The sequence below is a fragment of the Oncorhynchus mykiss genome, chromosome 21, assembly GCF_057628025.1.
Source record: "Oncorhynchus mykiss isolate SJ-2025 chromosome 21, ASM5762802v1, whole genome shotgun sequence".
Lineage (NCBI taxonomy): Eukaryota > Metazoa > Chordata > Actinopteri > Salmoniformes > Salmonidae > Oncorhynchus > Oncorhynchus mykiss.
The window spans coordinates 7,234,471-7,255,000 of NC_143042.1; the positions used below are offsets into that span (position 1 = coordinate 7,234,471).

Consider the following 20,530-nt stretch of genomic DNA (forward strand, 5'->3'; position numbering starts at 1 on the left):
AGAGGCTAGTGGGAGGAGCTATAGGAGGACGGGCTCATTTATGGTCATGAGATTTATACAGATTGACCAATCCTTTCCACCTCTCTTTACTGTACATGTCTCAAACACTAACATGGCATCATATTTTTTTAACATAGATCTAAAAAGCTCAATGTCAAAATAGGGGCATCAAAGAAAAATCTAACAGTATACTCTAACTACATATATAATAATGAATCTTTCATCTATCTGTGTTTCATAATTTTCCTTCAATTCACAACAGGCTGAATGTATCTCACCGGAGAAAGCATCCAAGCGAGCGAAACAGCGCCCCTCTGTCTCTGTATGTGTAGCCCATCTATCTGATGCTGTCTGGTCAAAAAGAGAATGACATTGTTCCCGCCTGTAGCATTAAATGCAAGGGGAGCCAGTGAGCATTTGGCCTCCCTTGATAAAAAAGTAACAAATAACAGCCAATCATCTCTCTCTCTCTCTCTCTCTCTCTGTCTCTCTCTCTCTCTCTCTCTCTCTCTCTCTCTCTCTCTCTCTCTCTCTCTCTGTCTCTCTCTCTCTCTCTCTCTCTCTCTCTCTCACACACACACACACACACACACACACACACACACAGAGAGAGAGAAATCAGAACCATTGACAGCCAAACCATATTTAGCTTACGTTGATTGGAATAATTTGTTTTTGGTATCTTTTAGTTGTCACTGTATTACACTAAGCAGATGTGATTTGATGATGTTGAAATGGTGCTGGAATAGTGGAGGCAGCTTCTGTTTTCATTGCGACTTGCGGTAACTCCCTGTGGTTCTAAATCAGTAGTTGTTTAGTGGTCCGAAAATGTTGGGAACATTAACTTGCTTGACTATGCTGTAGATCTTGTAACTGTCTGTTACCTCTACATGCAATATGCTTTGTGGACTTCACTGGACAGAGGTTGCTATCCGGTTTTGGGATAAAACACAAGTGTGGTTGAACTTATTCTGCCACTGTGTCTTCTTATTGTCTCATCCTTTAGGCCTATTTACCCACGTGCTGGTCCTGTAAATCTGTACTATTTTAAAGAATTATACACAGAAATGCCCAACTTTAGTAAAACTCCCCAAAAGTGTTGCGTGGGTAGAGGTTAAAAATGCATGTAGGACACCTCCACGGACCGGGATTAGGCAGCCATGTTGGAGTGTTAATTGGATTCCCAACGAGGTTGCGAATCTCTTTCACCTCTAGTGACTAGTTTCCGCCGAGATGTCTGGAAACATGCTCCTGGGGAAGAGATGGACCTTTAGCTCACTTCCCTAAATGAGTTTGGAATTCACCGCTGCTAATCCTTTTGACCTAACACTCGAGGGGTTAACTGCTTCCTGTTCTGACTCAAGCTGAATCACTGTGCTGGTGTTAAAATGTATTTTTCACTGGCCCCTGGGAATTGATAGAGAGTTTGGCCAAGTGCTTGGTAACTAAGGTATGCACTAATGCTACAAATGCTAGTTTATAATACAATATACAGTATGTCATTAAGCAGCTGCTTTTATCTAATGAGACTTAGTCATGCATACATTTTACTTACACGTGGTCCTGGGAAACGAACCCACTATCCTGGCATTCATTTGACAAAAACACTAATTTGATGCAAATGCTAATTTGACACGAACGCAAATTTGACACAATATGGTGTAAACTGTGTTCACAAAGCAGAAAGGTGAGTAAACAGCATGATTTCCCCTCCACTGTCCTACATCCCTTGTCTACTGTAACGTCATTTTATTCCAAGGGAGGACACTAGAGATGTTCTGTTGAAGAGGCTTTATATGTATATGTATACTGTATATGTCTATACAGTACCAGTCAAAAGTTTGGACACACCTACTCAATCAAGGGTTTTTAATTTAAAAAAATATATTTTCTACATTGTAGAATACTATTGAAGACATCATAACACATAATATAATATAATAACACATATGGAATCATGTAGTAACCAAAAAAGTGTTAAACAAATAAAAATATATTTTAGATTCTTCAAGGTTCCCTTTGCCTTGATGACAGCTTTGCACACTCTTGGTATTCTCTCAACCAGCTTTACCTGGAATTACTTTCCAACAGTCCTGAAGGAGTTCCCACATATGCGGAACAATTGTTGGCTGCTTTTCATTCACTCTGCAGTCCAATTCATCCCAAACAATCTTAATTGGGTTGAGGGTGGGTGATTGTAGGGGCCAGGTCATCTGATGCAGCACTCCATCACTCCCCTTCTTGTTCAAATAGCCCTTACACAGCCTGGAGATGTGTTGGGTCATTGTCCTGTTGAAAAACCAATGATAGTCCCACTAAGTGCACAAATCGTCTATCGCTGAAGAATGATGTGGTAGCCATGCTGGTAAAGTGTGCCTTGAATTCTGAATAAATCACAGACAGTGTCACCAGCAAAGCACCCCCACACCATCACACCTCCTCCTCCATGCTTCACGGTGGGAGCCACACATGAGGAGATCATCCGTTCACCTACTCTGTATCTCACAAAGACACGTCGGTTCGAACCAAAAATCTCAAATTTGGACTCATCAGACGAAAGGACAGATTTCCTCCGGTCTAATGTCCATTGATCGTGTTTCTTGGCCCAAGCAAGTCTCTTCTTCTTATTGGTTTCCTTTAGTAGGGATTTCTTTGCAGCAATTAAACCATGAAGGCCTGATTCACACAGTCTCCTCTGAACAATTAATATTGAGATGTGTCTGTTACTTGAAATCTGTGAAGGATTTATTTGGACTGCAATTTCTGAGGCCTGTAACTCTAATGAACTTATCCTCGGCAGCAGAGATAATTCTGGGTCTTCCTTTCCTGTGGCAGTCCTCATGACAGCCAGTTTCATCATAGCGCTTGATGGTTTTTGCGACTCCACTTGAACAAAAAAATATTCTGAATTGATTGAACTTCATGTCTTATTTGAGCTGTTCTTGCCATAATATGAACTTGTTCTTTTACCAAATAGAGCTATCTTATGTATACCACCCCTACCTTGTCACAACACAACTGATTGGCTCAAATGTATTAAGAAGGAAAGAAATTCCACAAATCAACACCTGTTCATTGAAATGCATTCCGAGTGACTGCCTCATGAAGCTAGTTGAGAGAATGCCAAAATTGTGCAAAGCTGTCATCAAGGCAAAGGGCGGCTACTTTGAAGAATCTGAAATCTAAAATATATTTTGGTTACTACATGATTCCATATGTGTTTTTCATAGTGTTGATGTGTTCACTATTATTCTACAATGTAGAAAATAGTCAAAATAAAGAAAACACTGAAATTAGTAGATGTGTCTAAACTTTTGACTGGTACTGTATATTGGATTGTAATGTTTTCCACCAGGTCCTCCAACCAGAGGAGGGGGTGGAATGGGCAACAACAAAAAAGACACAAAAAGGTGGGGATATTAAATGACGCAAGTAATGATGGGGCAACACTTTATTTTAAGTGTCTGTAATAAACCATTTATAATGCAGTTTGCTCACCATTTATAATCATTACTCCATTTGTACATTTTAGTAAACTAGTTATTCACACACACACACACACACACACACACACTCACTTCTCACTGGCCTCTGGGCGTTGACGGAGAGTTTGGCCAAGTCTCAACATCAGCAGTGAAGAGGCGACTCCGGGATGCTGGCCTTCTAGGCAGAGTTCCTCTGTCCAGTGTCTGTGTTCTTTTGCCCATCTTAATCTTTTCATTTTATTGGCCAGTCTGAGATACGGATTTTTCTTTGCAACTCTGCCTAGAAGGCCAGCATCCCAGAGTCACCTCTTCACTGTTGACGTTGAGACTGGTGTTTTGCGGGTACTATTTAATGAAGCTGCCAGTTGAGGACTTGTGAGGCGTCTGTTTCTCAAACCAGACACTAATTTACTTGTCCTCTTACTCAATTGTGCACCGGGGCCTCCCACTCCTCTTTCTATTCTGGTTAGAGATAGGTTGCGCTGTTCTGTGAAGGGAGTAGTACACAGCGTTGTACGAGATCTTCAGTTTCTTAGCAATTTCTTGCATGGAATAGCCTTCATTTCTCAGAACAACAATCAACTGACGAGCTTCAGAAGAATGTACTTTCTTTCAGTCCATTTTGAGCCTGTAATCGAACCCACAAATGCTGATGCTCCAGATACTCCACGAATCTAAAGAAGGCCAGTTTTATTGCTTCTTTAATCAGACAACAGATTTCAGCTGTGCTAAGATAATTGTAAAAGGGTTTTCTAATGATCGATTAGTCTTAATAAACTTGGATTAGCTAACACAACGTGCCATTGGAACACAGGAGTGATGGTTGCTGATAATGGGCCTCTGTACGCCTATGTAAATATTCCATTACAAATAAGCTGTTTCCAGCTACAATAGTAATTTACAACATTAACAATGTCTATACTGTATTTCTGATCAATATGATTCTTTCAAAAACAAGGACATTTCTAAGTGACCCCAAACTTTTGAACTGTAGTGTAAGGTGAGTGCTAATGCTACAAATGCTAATTTGACACAAACAGAAATGTTACACAATATGGTTTAAATGGTATTCGCAAAATAGAAAGGTGCATAAACAGTGTAATTTACCGTCTTGTGTTGCCAAACAAAGTGAATAATTTGTCATTTCATTTTCTGTGGGAAGACTGTAGAGGGGACTAGAGATTTTCTGTGTCAGCCTATAGTCTGGAGCCTTCCTTGGAGGTTGTTAGGGGCTCCGGTCGGTGTCTCAGCTAGCTTTCCTTTGATGTAAAATTAATCGTAGCGACAGGGGAAGAGGCAAGGGCAACGGGCCCTATTCGGAGAAATCAGGGGTGGACAAGAGGGGGATCACAGCTTTCTGTTTGGAGTCTTCATCCGTGAGGGAGAAGATGACACTGACATAACAAGGCTTTTCAGTAAGCGGTTGTTTCTGGGGTGTTTCATCAGCCACTGCTCTGGCAGGATAATACGGGGCCAGGCCCCAGAGGACCACCAGTCCACTTTGGTCTATCCTGGTCCCCCCACTATTCTCAAAGAGCAGAGCAAGGAGCCATGCTGAAGAAGAAGCCTTAGGGACACCAGTGGTGATTTCAGAGCATGATGGGAGCAGGGTGCAAGAAGGAGGGACCAATCTGGGCTTACAACGAACAATATGAATCAATGCTCTGTGTGTATCTTTGTGTGTGCACACGCACATTTGTGTTTGTAGACTATTTGCGTGTGTCAAGACTGTGTGTGTAGACTATGTGTGTATGTATAGACTATGTGTGTGTGAAGACCATTTGTGTGTGTGTGTGTGTGTGTGTGTGTGTGTGTGTGTGTGTGTGTGTGTGTGTGTGTGTGTGTGTGTGTGTGTGTGTGTGTGTGTGTACTATTTGAGTACGCAAGCAAGAGAGAGCATTCATTATTAACGATGGTAAACACTAGATAGTGGGTCTAATGATTTGGTGTTGACCTTCTTTTATTAATGACTGATCCTGTATAATGAGTATAGGGGAAGTACAAAAGCCCTCTGTTCAGTATTTATCAGTTTATTCTGCTAACTTGGATCAAAGCTGATCACTAGACCCATTGTCAAGCAAGGGCTATAAAAATAGCAAATATTTTACATTTACTAGCTGAGTAAGTATTTCTATTTCGTGTGTTTAAATGTATTGACTGAAATGAGTCAGAATATCTTAGCCATGCAAATTCTCTCTCAATACATTTCTTGGAACAAGAAAGAAAATCGTACTTGCAAAAACAAGTTTTGACACAAAGGATCCCTAATTCTCAGTCTGGATGGAGACAAGCGGAACGTTTATTCGGCACCAAGCGGTTTGAAACAGGCAGAGGCTACCTGGAGTTGTTGGGGGGGGGGGATCAATCAATCAATTACTGGAATTTATCCCTAACCCCTAACCACAGACCCAATACTTGATGTCCAATTTGTGTCTTCATCCAAGAAATGCACAATCCACACTTTTCTCCCCCAGCTCTCCTGATAGCTAGATTTAATCTCGGCCGTGTCACTCTTGGCAGTGCCCCCGGCCCTCCTCCTTATCGATCGGACAGGAGCGAACAGGGTGGGGTGAGGAGAGGTGATTGGTATCGAGCTGGACGTGAGAGCCACCGGGGTCAATGAGATGCACCCAATAAAGATTTCACATGGCATTAATACGGTCGCACCCTCCCATACAACTCCTCCTTGAGCACGACATTAGAATAATGGCCTCTCAATGGAAGGTTGATGCACATGGTCCTCTGTATCCATCCACTCTATTTTCTATGAATAAAACAGTAATGTAGTAACATTAACAATTGAAGGAAACCAGTAAACAGCAGTCATCTCTGGAGGTGGCAAAGGTATAGTTTGGAGTATTTGGAGTTGATTCTATTGGTTTTATTGGAGTATTTGGAGTTGATTCTATTGGTTTTATTGGAGTATTTGGAGTGGATTCTATTGGTTTTATTGGAGTATTTGGAGTTGATTCTATTGGTTTTATTGGAGTATTTGGAGTTGATTCTATTGGTTTTATTGGAGTATTTGGAGTTGATTCTATTGGTTTTATTGGGGTATTTGGAGTTGATTCTATTGGTTTTATTGGACTATTTGGAGTTGATTCTATTGGTTTTATTGGACTATTTGGAGTTGATTCTATTGGTTTTATTGGACTATTTGGAGTTGATTCTATTGGTTTTATTGGGGTATTTGGAGTTGATTCTATTGGTTTTATTGGACTATTTGGAGTTGATTCTATTGGTTTTATTGGACTATTTGGAGTTGATTCTATTGGTTTTATTGGACTATTTGGAGTTGATTCTATTGGTTTTATTGGACTATTTGGAGTTGATTCTATTGGTTCTATAGGACTATTTTGAGTTGATTCTGTTGGTTTTATTGGAGTTGATTCTATTGGTTTTATTGGACTATTTGGAGTTGATTCTGTTGGTTTTATTTGTGAAACGTTGTGCCTTGTAGTTCTAAAGGTGCTTGCTGTGAATCAGACCTAAGCTATGCTATTGTGGAGACGCTTGCTCTACAGAGCAAACTCTGCCCGGGTCTCCCCGTGACCATTGCATGAACAACCTGTCTGCATGTTTTTGTCAATGAGCTAGTTGGATTTTAAGCCATAGAATAATACAGCAACCTCCGACGTTCACAATCTCCCCACACATCGATAAATGTTGCATGGGACCGGCAATGCTCAGAAAACGATGGTGGAAAATTGCAAGAGTACGTTATAATACTTTTATTGCATCAAATGGTTGTTTTATGCAACAGAATAGAGGATTCTTATAACTATTGTGTGTGTGTTCTACTGAGGATGGACTTCTGGGAGTTAACACTGACAGGAGATTTACGATGTCTTTTGAGTGATGAAACCTAAAGAGACGGCATTCCAGAGCATGAGTTAATGTTTCTGTTCTATATGGTACCAGGGAGACATGGCTCCAGTATGGAGTTGGGGAGCCAACACAATGAAAACTGTTGACACAGCAGATACTGTCTGCTGTGAATTATAGGTATCTTTCATACAAATCTTAACCTTGTGACACATTCTATACATCTGTTGTTCGTCATGTAGGTTGTACCTTGGCTATAAAATACCTTTGTACTTTTGTCTCGGGGCTGTCACGGCCATTGAATGAAGAGGACCAAGGTGCAGCGTTGTGAGCGTACATATTATTTTTATTAGAAAAGACGCCGAACAAAACAATAAACACTACAAAACAAACTGTGAAGATAAAGGCTTTGTGCCTTAAACAAAGTCAACTTCCCACAAACACAGGTGGGAAAAAGGGCTACCTAAGTATGGTTCTCAATCAGAGACAACGATAGACAGCTGTCCCTGATTGAGAACCCTACCCGGCCAAACATAGAAATACAAATAATAGAACATAGAATACCCACCCTAAATCACACCCTGACCAAACCAAATAGAGACATAAAAAGGATCTCTGAGGTCAGGGCGTGACAGGGGTTCTCAACAAATCATCTGAGATTCATTGACCACCTCTCCTTATCATAGAGCACTCAATCGATTCACTTTATATGTGTGCGTTGTATTGACTTGCTCTCTTATTAATAAGTGATTAAAGATTTAGTTTAAGTATAACTATGACTTGTGTGATAAGTTTGTCTCTCCTCATTTGATAGTAAAGAAATGAACCACCACAAAACCCAACTAGAACATTGGGACAACAGTCATGTGTCAGGGTTGGGTTTCACAACAGATCTCCCTTTCATGTCCACATTGTAAATGTTTTTCATGATCGCTCTCTGGTCATTTCAATTGACTAATGTCTTTGCCTGATGCTTTGATATAAATCACCTAGACAATTTAGAGTAGAACCACTTGACTATGCTGTTAAATGAAGCATTTTGTGAGTGATTAATCTTTACCGGTCTTAAATTGCTTTATGTAGGAGTCAATCTTTATTGCTCTGTATTAGCATAAAGTCTCAAATCTCTTCCAAAGCCCACCTTTCCCGCGCCATCTATATGCTAGACATTGTTCAAAATGTTGAAGGATGATGAACAAGCAAATAATTTGTTCAACTACTGATAATTTTGCTGCGATGTTTGAAGCCTCTGCTCAGGCAAAGGTTATGTTGAGTTAACGTTGAGTGAGTCAAGCACACCATCATTGCAGAGCAATGGGCAAATGCACACTAAACAACACTACAGTCATGATTGTCTCTCCTCATAAGGACCCTCTGACCTCATTCCTGCCTGAGGAAATATAGTGACGCAATCCACGTTCCAAACCAGTGAGTCATCCTGGGATCTTACTGAATAAAAAGGTCTAAATTCTAGTAAAACTAGTTGGTTCTAATGGTATCCACGTCAAGCAAACGTCAATAGTACTGGGAGTGTTCATTTACTCCCCAAAGAACCCAAGTATTCGATATGGTGAACTCTCCTTTCAACTAACTCTTCAGTGCTTGCATCACATGAAGCATGTGCTGGGTACTTATTATTTTGAAGAATTCCTGAAATTGAATTACAAATGTTACATTTTAAACTGGTTTCACACTGTAATTTGAGCCCAATACACAGTTTAACATTGTGTCCTTGATAATATCCATTCTGTATTAATGTGTATAAAGGAACGTTGCATGTAGTTCATATAGAATCTATAAATAAGTCCTAAGTGCCAGAACACATAAGGGTTTTCTCAATAACATCCTCTACTGGGAGTGACATCTTCACATTGATCAGAGAAATACAACTCCAAAGACACAACCATGACAGCTCAGATGTCCTCCTGGGAACTGCCAGTAGAATCTTCATTGTGTATGACAGAAACGATTTGGTGAGATGAGATCCAATTTCCATTTGCTTCTGGAGAAAGATAATATCCAATAGGACTATACAATGTTGATCCTATTTTTCATGCAGTGGCCTAAAAAGCAGCATTTGTAAAATGTTTTCATTCGTTTATTTAAAAGAGAACAGAAGGCAATATCACTTTTTCAACTAAAGTGCTTGAAGCAAAACGAATCCTTTGATCAAAATTGCTGCTGCAAGTATGAAATCCAACTACTTTCAAAACAAACTGGATTAGCTTGGGGAGCCAACACAAGTCTTCAGGTAACATTACTCATCACTGAATCACCTTTGACATGAACTTTGAAACTTGTATTGGCTCCCCGAGATAGTTCCTAGAGTGTAGCTCAACAGGCTAACAGTTTCATTGCATTTTCATTAAACTGATAAGAAAAAACACTCAAATCTAATGCTGATTGCTCGCAAAGGTCATTAAAGGTCATAGGATATACAGTATATGGCGTAGATAGTAGCTGGTAGCTATTGTTTGTGACACACTGAAATAAATAAAAATTGATCTATGAGGTAAAACGTAATAATTCAACTTCAAGAAACTCACTGTCTACCCTATCCTTCTGTCCATCCCACACTGTCTGACCATAGCAGTTCCCTGAATCTTCAGGAAGGTAATTGGTGTCAGCGTTGGGCCTCACCTCTCTCCGCCTGCACGTAATAAGGGAGTTCAGGTCACCACGGCAATATATCTCATCCAGCACCAAAAGAAGACTGCACTGATCACATTTCCATTTTCACAAGCACATCGTAAAACCGTTTTTGGCTTCTCTTTCGTTGGTCGGGCACAAGAGACATTTTTCACTTAGCGAGGCAGGTGTGGCGGCCGTATGGAACGGGGCCCTGGCTGCAGTCTTGTTGGCTCTCCATGGTGTGCCTCATCTCTCAGAGTTTCAAGGTCAGCCAAGATGTATGAATTCTCCCCGTCCCTTTGTTGCTTTATGAAACTTTACAAACACATATTTTGAACCTAGTGGGTTCTCTAAAGAGCTAAATAAACTCACGGAATTCTTCCCCAGAAGAATTCCATTCTCCTACCACATCTTTAGCTTAATTTCATCAGCATATTATCAAATGTTATACCTAGTTGAAGTTGGAATCATTATTGGTGAAACTGCCATGTCCATTTGTGATGAAAAACGTTACTGCAAACAACAAACAGTGTGTTTTCCCCTCTCAGACATCACTGCACGTGTGATATAAGAGCTCTGATAGGTTGGAGGATGTCCTCAGGAAGTTGACATCATTTCATAACACTGTAATACACTTCATATACTGTGCATCTACAAACTAACATCATCCCACCTGGAATGTCACAAACTAACAGCATTTTAGACGGAGACATAAAAGTGGAAAAATTTAGATTTAAAGGGAATTCTGCAATTGGCACATCCCTTTTTGGGCTTTTAAATGAATGATATTGATTCACGTCATGGGGGGGATCATGTAGCCACTGCAAAGCCCATTTGCTCTCCCCGCATCGTAGAACACCCTATCCATCTGGTTGACTTATGAAGAGACTGGGGTGCAAAACGCTCCTTTGTGCCTCATCCAATTTAGTGAAATGCCACATTGCTGCATCCAAAGGGATGGAGCGTACAGCACTTCTTGTTTGTTTTGATGCACCTTCTGCACATCTGCTGAAAACGTTGGCTTGAGGCGATTCCAATGACTCTGCATAGTAAACACAGTCATTTTCAAACTGCCGTGTTTAAAGAGAGCGGAACCTAAGTGAGAAGCTGATTTATACAATCCTATTTGGATCCTACATCATTGCCAGCCACCTCCCTTTAGGCTTTACAAGTCTAACATCAAAATGACTAATCAGAGTAACACAAACACTGTGGCGTGATAACACTGACAACAATGCAACACTAATCACACTTCAAATCTCCCTAGAGAACAATAGTTGCATAACCTCATTGTTTATCTGATGCAGGAAAGATCTAGAGTACTTTGAAAGGGCCCCACTGTCACATGGCAGACCATGCAACAAAGTCACAAAATCGGATTTTGAACGTAACCTTAACCCTAACATTAACCACATTGCTAACCTTATGCTTAACCTAACCCTAATCTTAAATTAAGACCAAAAAGCTCATTTTTATTTTCACACATTTTTTACAATCTATCATTTTTTTCGGACTGGCCCACCTAGCGGAAACTGCTCAGCTCTGCCCCCAGGACATTATTCACCCCGATAAACGTAAATCTGCATTAAAATAAGGTCTTATTGACTAGATATATAGGCTATAGCACGTTCCCAGTGCTCAAAACACACCGTAATGGGGAAACTCACCTCATCCACCACCAATTAGATGGCCGATGCCACGGCAGCCATCTGCTTAATATCTCATTCAAAAGATAGGTAATGTACTCATCACTGCCCTGGGATATTGGAGTCTCCTGAAATCACTGGGTAGAATGCCCCCTACTGCCACTTCCAGCATACTGTATATATATTTTTTCCTTTATTTAACTAGGCAAGTCAGTTAAGAACACATTCTTATTTATGACGGCCTAGGAACAGTGGGTTAACTGCCTTGTTCAGGGGCAGAATGACAGATTTTTACCTTGTCAGCTCGGGGATTCAATGTAGCAACCTTTCAGTTACTGGCCCAATACGCTAACAACTAGGCTACCTGCCACCCCATATGGACTCACATCCAGGGACCAACCAGTACCAGCCCTGCTTAGTTTTAGAAGCCAAAAAGCTTTAAAATGTAGATTGGTATGGGTGTTGGGAAACCCCATCAAGAGGGAGTGTTACCTGATTCTACATGTTTCTGATATGTTCTAATGGCACTACACTTTACCTTTGATGGGGTTAAGAGTCACTTCAAATGTTGGAACCTAAACCTGAAAGAATGAATTTCTCACACCGAACCATGGCTCAAATTGCCTTCTCCAGACCTTAATCATAGACCACTTGACTGTGCCAGAGACACAGATCTAGGCCTTGGCATAGTGCATCGGGTAGGGCTGTGGGTAGAGGGAGGACTGCTCCCCAGAACGGCTTAGTGACTGCTATTTGGTTAGCATTAAAATGTGTTAAAAGGTTGATAATTCAGGAGATGGCTGGTTACATGGCTATCATCATTTCCTATTTTAATGTCTCATCTCTTACTGTGTTTTACAATGTTTAAATGAACTCAAAAATAAGTCTGTGACAATTTAAATACGTTTGATGTGTCCTTGAGCAAGGTACTTAACCCTAATTGCTCCTGTAAGTTGCTCTGGATAAGAGCATCTGCTAAATGACTAAAATGTACGGGAAATGTAAACAAACAGTATCTTCATACTCTCCATAAGGTTGTTGCACATTACATTAAATAGGTGCAGGTATATTCAAGTGCATGCAATTCACTAGTCCCAATTGAAATGCACTTATTTGCTCTGGGTGTCTGGCATGCTCTGGTTTTGTATTCACATTCATGGAAGTCTTTAGCCAACAGCATATCAGGAGCCGCTGACAGAAAGGGAAGGAGAGTTAGAGAGGATATAACACAACAGGGACCTACCATGTCTAAAACCAGGTACTTATCCATCTTTAACGTAGTTACTGATGGGAAGTCTTTTTCTGTTTCAATAGTCCTCAAGGATCAATGTCCTGGATGTTCATACTGTTTTATTTATTATTTATTTTAATAATGATTTATTATTGATCCTTTATATTGTTCATACTGTTGATAGTATCTGGTCAGGTGGAGGGACTCCTGCACAGCAACTCTAGTCTGGTTCCTTTCAAGGGTTGTTCACGCCTACACTGTCACCCTCTGCTTGGTCCTTAGGGTCTATGCCTGCCTGGTTTGCTGATGTCATTTATTGGCCTATACATTTCATTTGATTTATTGCTTCTTTCAAATGATAGCCTATTAGTGAAGTTGTGGTGTGATGCACACCACAGGAAGGTCAGCCTTGTGTGAAGAATTAAAACGTTTCTCGGTTCAAATAGAGTGCTGTGTAAATACTTTGAATAAATATTACTGTAGGGCATTTTCAGGCAAACACACTCCACTGTTGTTGCTGCTGTGTTGACATCATCCACCCACTAGCTCCTCCTCCAATCAGAGAGCTCATCGGAGGATGTTGATCGTTGCATCAGCATCATTTCTCGCATCCTCACGGCGTAGGCACTACGCAGGGAGAGTGGGAGAGAGGGAGCGACAGAGAGAGAGAGAGAGAGACGTGAGAGAGAAAGAGAAGCCATTACGGAGATTCCACACAGAGAATCGTCAGACGGCAGAGAAAGCATCCAAGCTTTGCATGTAGGTCGACCGAACGCCTCGCCAAAACCACTCGAGGAGAGAATCTGAGCAGGAAAGGCTGATCACGAAAATCCAAACGTGATAGATATTAAACCAGGTATGGAGAGCCTGCTAGATAACCCAATGAAAGCCGTGCTGTATCTGAAGGAACTCACCACCATCGTGCAGAATCAGCAGAGCCTGATCCAGACGCAGCGCCAGCGTATCGACGAGCTCGAGCGGAAGGTGGAGGACCTCATTGGGGAAAACCGCCATCTGCGGGACCCCCATCAGTCCTATCACCACCACCACCACCCGTCTCCCCGCAGTACAAGCCCTCAGCCACCCGTCCACCTGCACCAGCATCCAGGGGGCAACAAAGCCGGGGTTCATCCTAGCCAGCAACCGCAGCAGGTCGCTTCTTTAACGGCACAGCCTCCGCAGCATCCTCCCCCTCCGACGCCTCCAGTTCACCATCCGCAGCAACTGCAGCTGGTGCCCACCTCCCCGCCGTCTCCAAAAGCGGGCCAGAGCAGCCCCGACTCAGCGGAAGAGGACAAGAAAAGCCCGGCATGCTGCAAGTCCCTGGTCCCGCAAACACCTACGACTCTGTGCCGCTCCGTTGGACTTGCCAGGAAAGCAGAGTGAGTAGCCTTATGCAACATTATTGCCTATATATTTGACCCACATCTAGCTAGAATTCCATTAAGGCGAATTTCTTAGCTAGTCTACCTGTCTCTCGAGTGTTTGGCTAGCTAGCCCACGTTACAAATATAGCCCAACAAACATAACACGACCCAGTAAAGTTACTATTTTACTCGATCAATTCCCGATAAATTGCATGATATGTTATATTGACAAACAGTGGGATCCTAACAAAGATGAGCGAAAATGTCTGTGTAAAATACATCATTCAAATAATGAGCTATATCGTATGCTCCAAAGAAATGGGGAAATTACATTATTTTATATTAGTGAATACATTTGCTCAAGTAATATTTATTTTCCTCAAAAAGGTAGTTGGTCAAAGTTACCCACATCCCAGTTTTCAATACCTCACTAGTTTGCTGTAGGCTACCTGCACCAAAATGCCAGTCTTTTTCCTTTTTAAATTGGGAGACAATTTGTCTTCAGCACTTTTATTTCCATGACTCTCTTGTATCGATGCGGCAGCAATATGTTTGAAACATGGAATCACATCATCATGAGAATGGTGAGAATCCTAAGTATCTGGATGTCCCTGGCAGCTTCCAGCCCTATATTGTTGCAGGAACATATTTTTTGTTGTTGTTGAGTGAAATGGAGGCGTTTGATGCACAGGAATTATAATAATGGTAAGTTAATAAGAACATAAAAACGTATACTTAATGATAAAACAGATGCATTTTCCTTTGGTAAGGAGATCGCACAGCAGCATGCAGCCAAATGTGTTACTTTTATTATATAGCCTCGGCCTACATCATAACCATATCGCAGGACATGACATGGCCCTTTTCTGACATAACTGGTTTATTCCTGCTACACAATACATATTAGGCTTCCATTTATACATCGCTCAATTCTATATTCTATATTTCTATACTCCATTCTGTTACTTTTGGATTGTGTGTATTGAATGGTTAGATACCACTGCACTGTTGGAGCTAGGAACACAAGCATTTAGATACACCTGCAATAACATCTGCTCAATATGTGTATGTGACCAATACCATTTGATTTGATTTGAATAGCCAAACATGCTCAGAAGTAAATAGACCAGTACCCTGTTTAAATTTGACGGTATGCGTAGACTATATTATTTTTATGCGATAGGAACACGACATCATAGCCCATTTCAATTCAGAGCCTATACCAAGGTAGGAGATAGAAGCAATCATCTATTGATGAACAAAATCTGAAACAATTTGTATAATCCATAGAAGTGTGCTTTAAATAGTTTGAATTGACAATCAGTTGCAGAATGTTTGGCCAGTGTTTGGCACTCCCTATATGTGGCATGCATTTTTAGTTTGAAAAAGTCACTGAAAAAGATAAAGACATTATGCTCACACTTCTACAGAAATGTGATGGAATTTGCCATTGCTCTTTCTTTTGGAACCTATCACGGTCCAGTTCCAACATCTCCAAGTCAAAGTCTTCTTCTAGCCATGGTGGTCAAAATAATGGACAGCTGGGCATTTTTATACATGACCCTAAGCATTATGGGATGTTTCAATTGCTTAATTAACTCAGGAACAACACCTGTGTGGAAGCACCTGCTTTCAATATATTTTATACCGCTCATTGACTAAAGTGTTTCCTTTATGTTGGAAGTTACCTGTAGCTCGGCCTGTATTATTATCAAAATGCTCCAATCAGTCAGAAATCTTTTCAGCTGGTTAAATTGAGATGACAAACCAGCACACGTGAGCTGACTCGTGTTGATGAACATCAAGCAAGCTATGCAATCCCCAATGGCATAATTTATATGCCATTCATGAGCTAGTGATTCATTATCTGAAAGGTTTTTCCTTGTAGCTTCAGTTTTCAGTTGATAATACAGTGTCTTCGTAAAGTATTCAGACTATTCAGACCCCTTGACTTTTTCCACATTTTGTTACGTGACAGCCTTATTCTAAAATGGATTAAATAATTTTTTTCCCTCACCATAACGACAACGCAAAAAGAGGTCTTCAGAATTGTTTTAAAATTTATATATATATATAAAAAACTAGAAATATCACATTTACATAAGTATTCAGACCCTTTACGCAGTACTTTGTTAAAGCACTTTTGGCAGCGATTACAGCCTCGAGTCTACTTGGGTATGACGCTACAAGCTTGGCACGCCTGTATTTGGGGAGTTTCTCCCATTCTTCTCTGCAGATCCTCTCAAGCTCAGTCAGGTTGGATAGGGAGCATCTCTGCACATCTATTTTCACGTCTCTCCAGAGATGTTCGATCAGGTTCAAGTCTGTGCTCTGGTTGGGCCACTCAAGGACATTCAGAGACTCCCGAAGCCACTCCTGCGCTGTCTTGGCTGTGTGTTTAGGATCGTTGTCCTGTTGGAAGGTGTACGTTCGGTCTGAGGTCCTGAGCGCTCTGGAGCAGGTTTTCATCAAGGATCTCTCTTTACTTTGCTCCGTTTATATTTGCTTAGATCCTGACTAGTCTTGCAGTCCCTGCAGTTGAAAAACATCCCCACAGCATGATGCAGCTACCACCGTGCTTCACCGTAGGGATGGTGCCAGGTTTCCTCCAGACGTGAAGCTTTGCATTCAGGCCAAAGAGTTCAATCTTGGTTTCATCAGACCAGAGCATCTTGTTTCTCATGGTCTGAGTGTCTTTAGGTGCCTTTTGGCAAACTCCAAGTGGGCTGTCACGTGCCTTTTGTTGAGGAGTGGCTTCCGTCTGGCCACTCTACCATGAAGACCTGATTGGTGCTGCAGAGATGGTTGTCCTTCTGGAAAGTTCTCCCATCTCCACAGAGGAACTCTAGAGCTCTGTCAGAGTGACCATCGGGTACTTGGGCACCTCCCTAACCAAGGCCCTTCTCCCCCAATTGCTCAGGGCGGACAGCTCTAGGAAGAGTCTTGGTTCCAAACTTCTTCCATTTAAGAATAACGGAGGCCACTGTGTTCTTGGGGACCTTCAATGCTACAGAAATGTTTTAGTATCCTTCCCCAGATCTATGCCTCGACACAATCCTGTCTCGGAGCTCTACGGACAATTCTTTTGACCTCATGGCTTGGTTTTTGCTGTGGCAGGCGTGTGCCTTTCCAAATCATGTCCAATCAATTGAATTTACCACAGGTGGACTCAATGAAGTTGTAGAAACATCTCAAGGATGATCAATGGAAACAGGATGCACCTGAGCTCAATTTCAAGCCTCATAGCAAAAAATGGGAATACTTATGTAAATAAGGTATTTCTGTTTTTAATAGATTTACAACAATTTCAAAAATCCTGTTGTCGTTTTGTCATTATAGGGTATTGTGTGTAGATGATGAGGAAAAATGTGAATTCAGTACATTTTTAATATGGCAGTAACGTAACAAAATGTGGAAAAAGTCAAAGGGTCCTCAATGAAAACCTCAATGAAGGTAAGGTACAATATTACAATACACTTTGTAGCCTATTTTGGAAGTCATTTTGTTTTGAAAGGGACATCTAGGTATGCTAATTTACTCAATGTCGATAGTTGGTTGCAAAATATTTGAATCTCGTCATATGACTCATTGTGTTTACTTGATAGCTACCTACACAAATAGCTAGCTAGAACAAAGTGTTAATAATAAAGTGTTAATGTTAATTAAAAATATTAAAAGCATTCATTTGATACCAATCAATTAATTCATACTTTTCTTTTCTAACTTAATTAGCATATTGCTAAAATAAGCGATGGAATTGCATTTTAACACAATCAACTCTTATTGCCCTAGAAATGTCTAAAGCTATTTTTTTCTGGAGGCAAGTACACTCTGATTAGGTTTGGCCCCATTTTTGAAGAGGTGGCAGGTAGCCTAGTGGTTAGAGCGTTGGACTTGTAACTGAAAGGTTTCAAGATCAGGCTGACAAGGTAAAGATCTGTCGTTCTGCCCCTGAACAAGGCAGTTAACCCACTGTTCCTCTGAACAAGGCAGTTAACCCACTGTTCCTCTGAACAAGGCAGTTAACCCACTGTTCCTCTGAACAAGGCAGTTAACCCACTGTTCCTCTGAACAAGGCAGTTAACCCACTGTTCCTCTGAACAAGGCAGTTAACCCACTGTTCCCCTGAACAAGGCAGTTAACCCACTGTTCCTCTGAACAAGGCCGTTAACCCACTGTTCCTCTGAACAAGGCAGTTAACCCACTGTTCCTCTGAACAAGGCAGTTAACCCACTGTTCCTCTGAACAAGGCAGTTAACCCACTGTTCCTCTGAACAAGGCAGTTAACCCACTGTTCCTCTGAACAAGGCAGTTAACCCACTGTTCCTCTGAACAAGGCCGTTAACCCACTGTTCCCCTGAACAAGGCCGTTAACCCACTGTTCCCCTGAACAAGGCAGTTAACCCACTGTTCCCCTGAACAAGGCAGTTAACCCACTGTTCCTCTGAACAAGGCAGTTAACCCACTGTTCCTGGGCCGTCATTGTGAATAATAATTTGTTCTTAACTCACTTGCCTAGTTAAATAAAGGTAAAATAAAAAAAGTGCTCCACTTAAGAAGGCAAATGGACTAACAGTTTAGGACACTGATATCTCCCCAGCTAGGAGACAAGGGCCCCAATCCTCAGGTGGGAGAAGGAATACAGGGACAGAGATGAATGGAAGTCTATAAATCACCTAAATCACTTTCACAAGTCTACAGAGGAAACAGCTAAAGACACAAACACTCCATAGGAGCTAGCTAGGTGAACAACATCCCGTGATAAGGTTTGGAATCCACACTTAATGCATCATTAGGCTAGAAACTAAAAAAACGGACTCAGACAGGACTTGTCCAACCTGTCCAATAAAAAACACTTGTTTTCCCGTTGCAAAACGATTTGCTACACTGGGCCCTAATGAATATGACACTGCTGGCCTTCGTCCACGGTGATGGTATGGGCTAGCTGGAAGAGAATCTTACATGTAGTCAGTCACCTGAATAGAGTCTCAATATGTTGTTTTGGCTTGTCTGTGTAGAACAGAGGAACTCAAATACCACTTGAGAAGCTCCGGTCACACAAATGTCCAAGGTGGCAATGTTCCGGATTGACATTTTCATTTATTGCAGTAATGACCCATAAGACCCCAAGCTGTTCACACTCGTTATTTGGCGGAGAGAAAATGTAGCAATTCTACACATTTTTCCATGGGACAGAGAGAATATTTAGCCGTGTCTTATGTGTGTTCATATGATACCTGAGTGATTCAACAAAATCAATGGGGGCTCCCTGGGGGCCGAGGTCCCTGGCCACGTAATCTGACCATGATAACTACAAGATTTAAATAGCTGGTTAGCCTAGCTAGCTAACATGGGCTATGATCAACTGGACATGTGAAAGGTTCTACATAGTTTTCTAAGGTCATTGAATGTGATGACAAGAGGAAAACTGCCAATCAAATTGCACCTTGTTTGTTCTACTATCAGGCTCTTAACTCTTTACAGCAGAAAGTTCCTAAAAAAATTATATATATATGTATTTATTGTTTTTATACAACCCGCGGTCGCGACCCGCGGTCCGTATTGACCCCGTTCTGGATCCTGATCCGAGTATTGCTGAGTATTGCTGGTATTGCTGGTGTAGAATCTAGATCTTGTCAATGGCTTTAGTAGTATATTTTTCTATGGTAGTATAGCGATGAAATACAGGATGGCTTAGTGGTGTATCCATCTGGGCTTTTAGTGGCTAGTTTCCCTCTGACTGAGTCGGGCACTTCAATGGGGCTGTTGGTTTCTATTGTTACTAGGATTTGAATTGATACTCCAGTAAACAGAATACAAACAGGCTAACTTAACAGTCTGACTGTGTGGGCTTCTCTGTCCTGCCCTGTTGCGGCTGTCACCTATAGGAAGCATCTCTCCTCAATAGCCTCAAGTAGCTTCCTTTCCTCATCACGTCTCCTACTGAGTATTCACTATCACCTGTCCAATGGTCCTCTGTTTTGAGATGCACCTAAGGCTCTGTCTGCATAACTAGATATTCATTTAAGTGCAAGTGCTTGAGTGGGTGTGTGTTGAAATGAACCCTATACACATCTTTAGCTGTTTACTGGTGTTTCCTAGTAATGGGAGCTGTCCATGGTACTGATACCCATTTTAGTGTCTGCTATCCAGAGCCAGAACAGCAGACATGCACACACACACACACACACACACACACACACACACACACACACACACACACACACACACACACACACACACACACACACACACACACACACACACACATTCTGCCAGTAAACAACTTGAACAATGCCATGGTTCAGTGCCAAGTGATGACAGGGCAGGGAGAATCAACCATTT

The 20,530-nt window shown here is 41.4% G+C and overlaps 1 protein-coding gene across 1 annotated transcript in view; it reads left to right on the forward strand.

Annotated features, from left to right (window-relative positions):
* The first annotated feature begins 13,425 nt into the window (after nucleotides 1-13,425).
* The window catches only part of LOC110499847 (IQ motif and SEC7 domain-containing protein 3), a 193,046-nt gene continuing 185,941 nt past the window's right edge, over nucleotides 13,426-20,530 (forward strand). Inside the window, exon 1 of the mRNA XM_090215016.1 lies at nucleotides 13,426-14,200. Coding sequence (XP_090071142.1) covers nucleotides 13,677-14,200 — 524 coding nt within the window. The 5' untranslated portion in view covers nucleotides 13,426-13,676. The remainder of the gene's footprint in view (nucleotides 14,201-20,530) is intronic.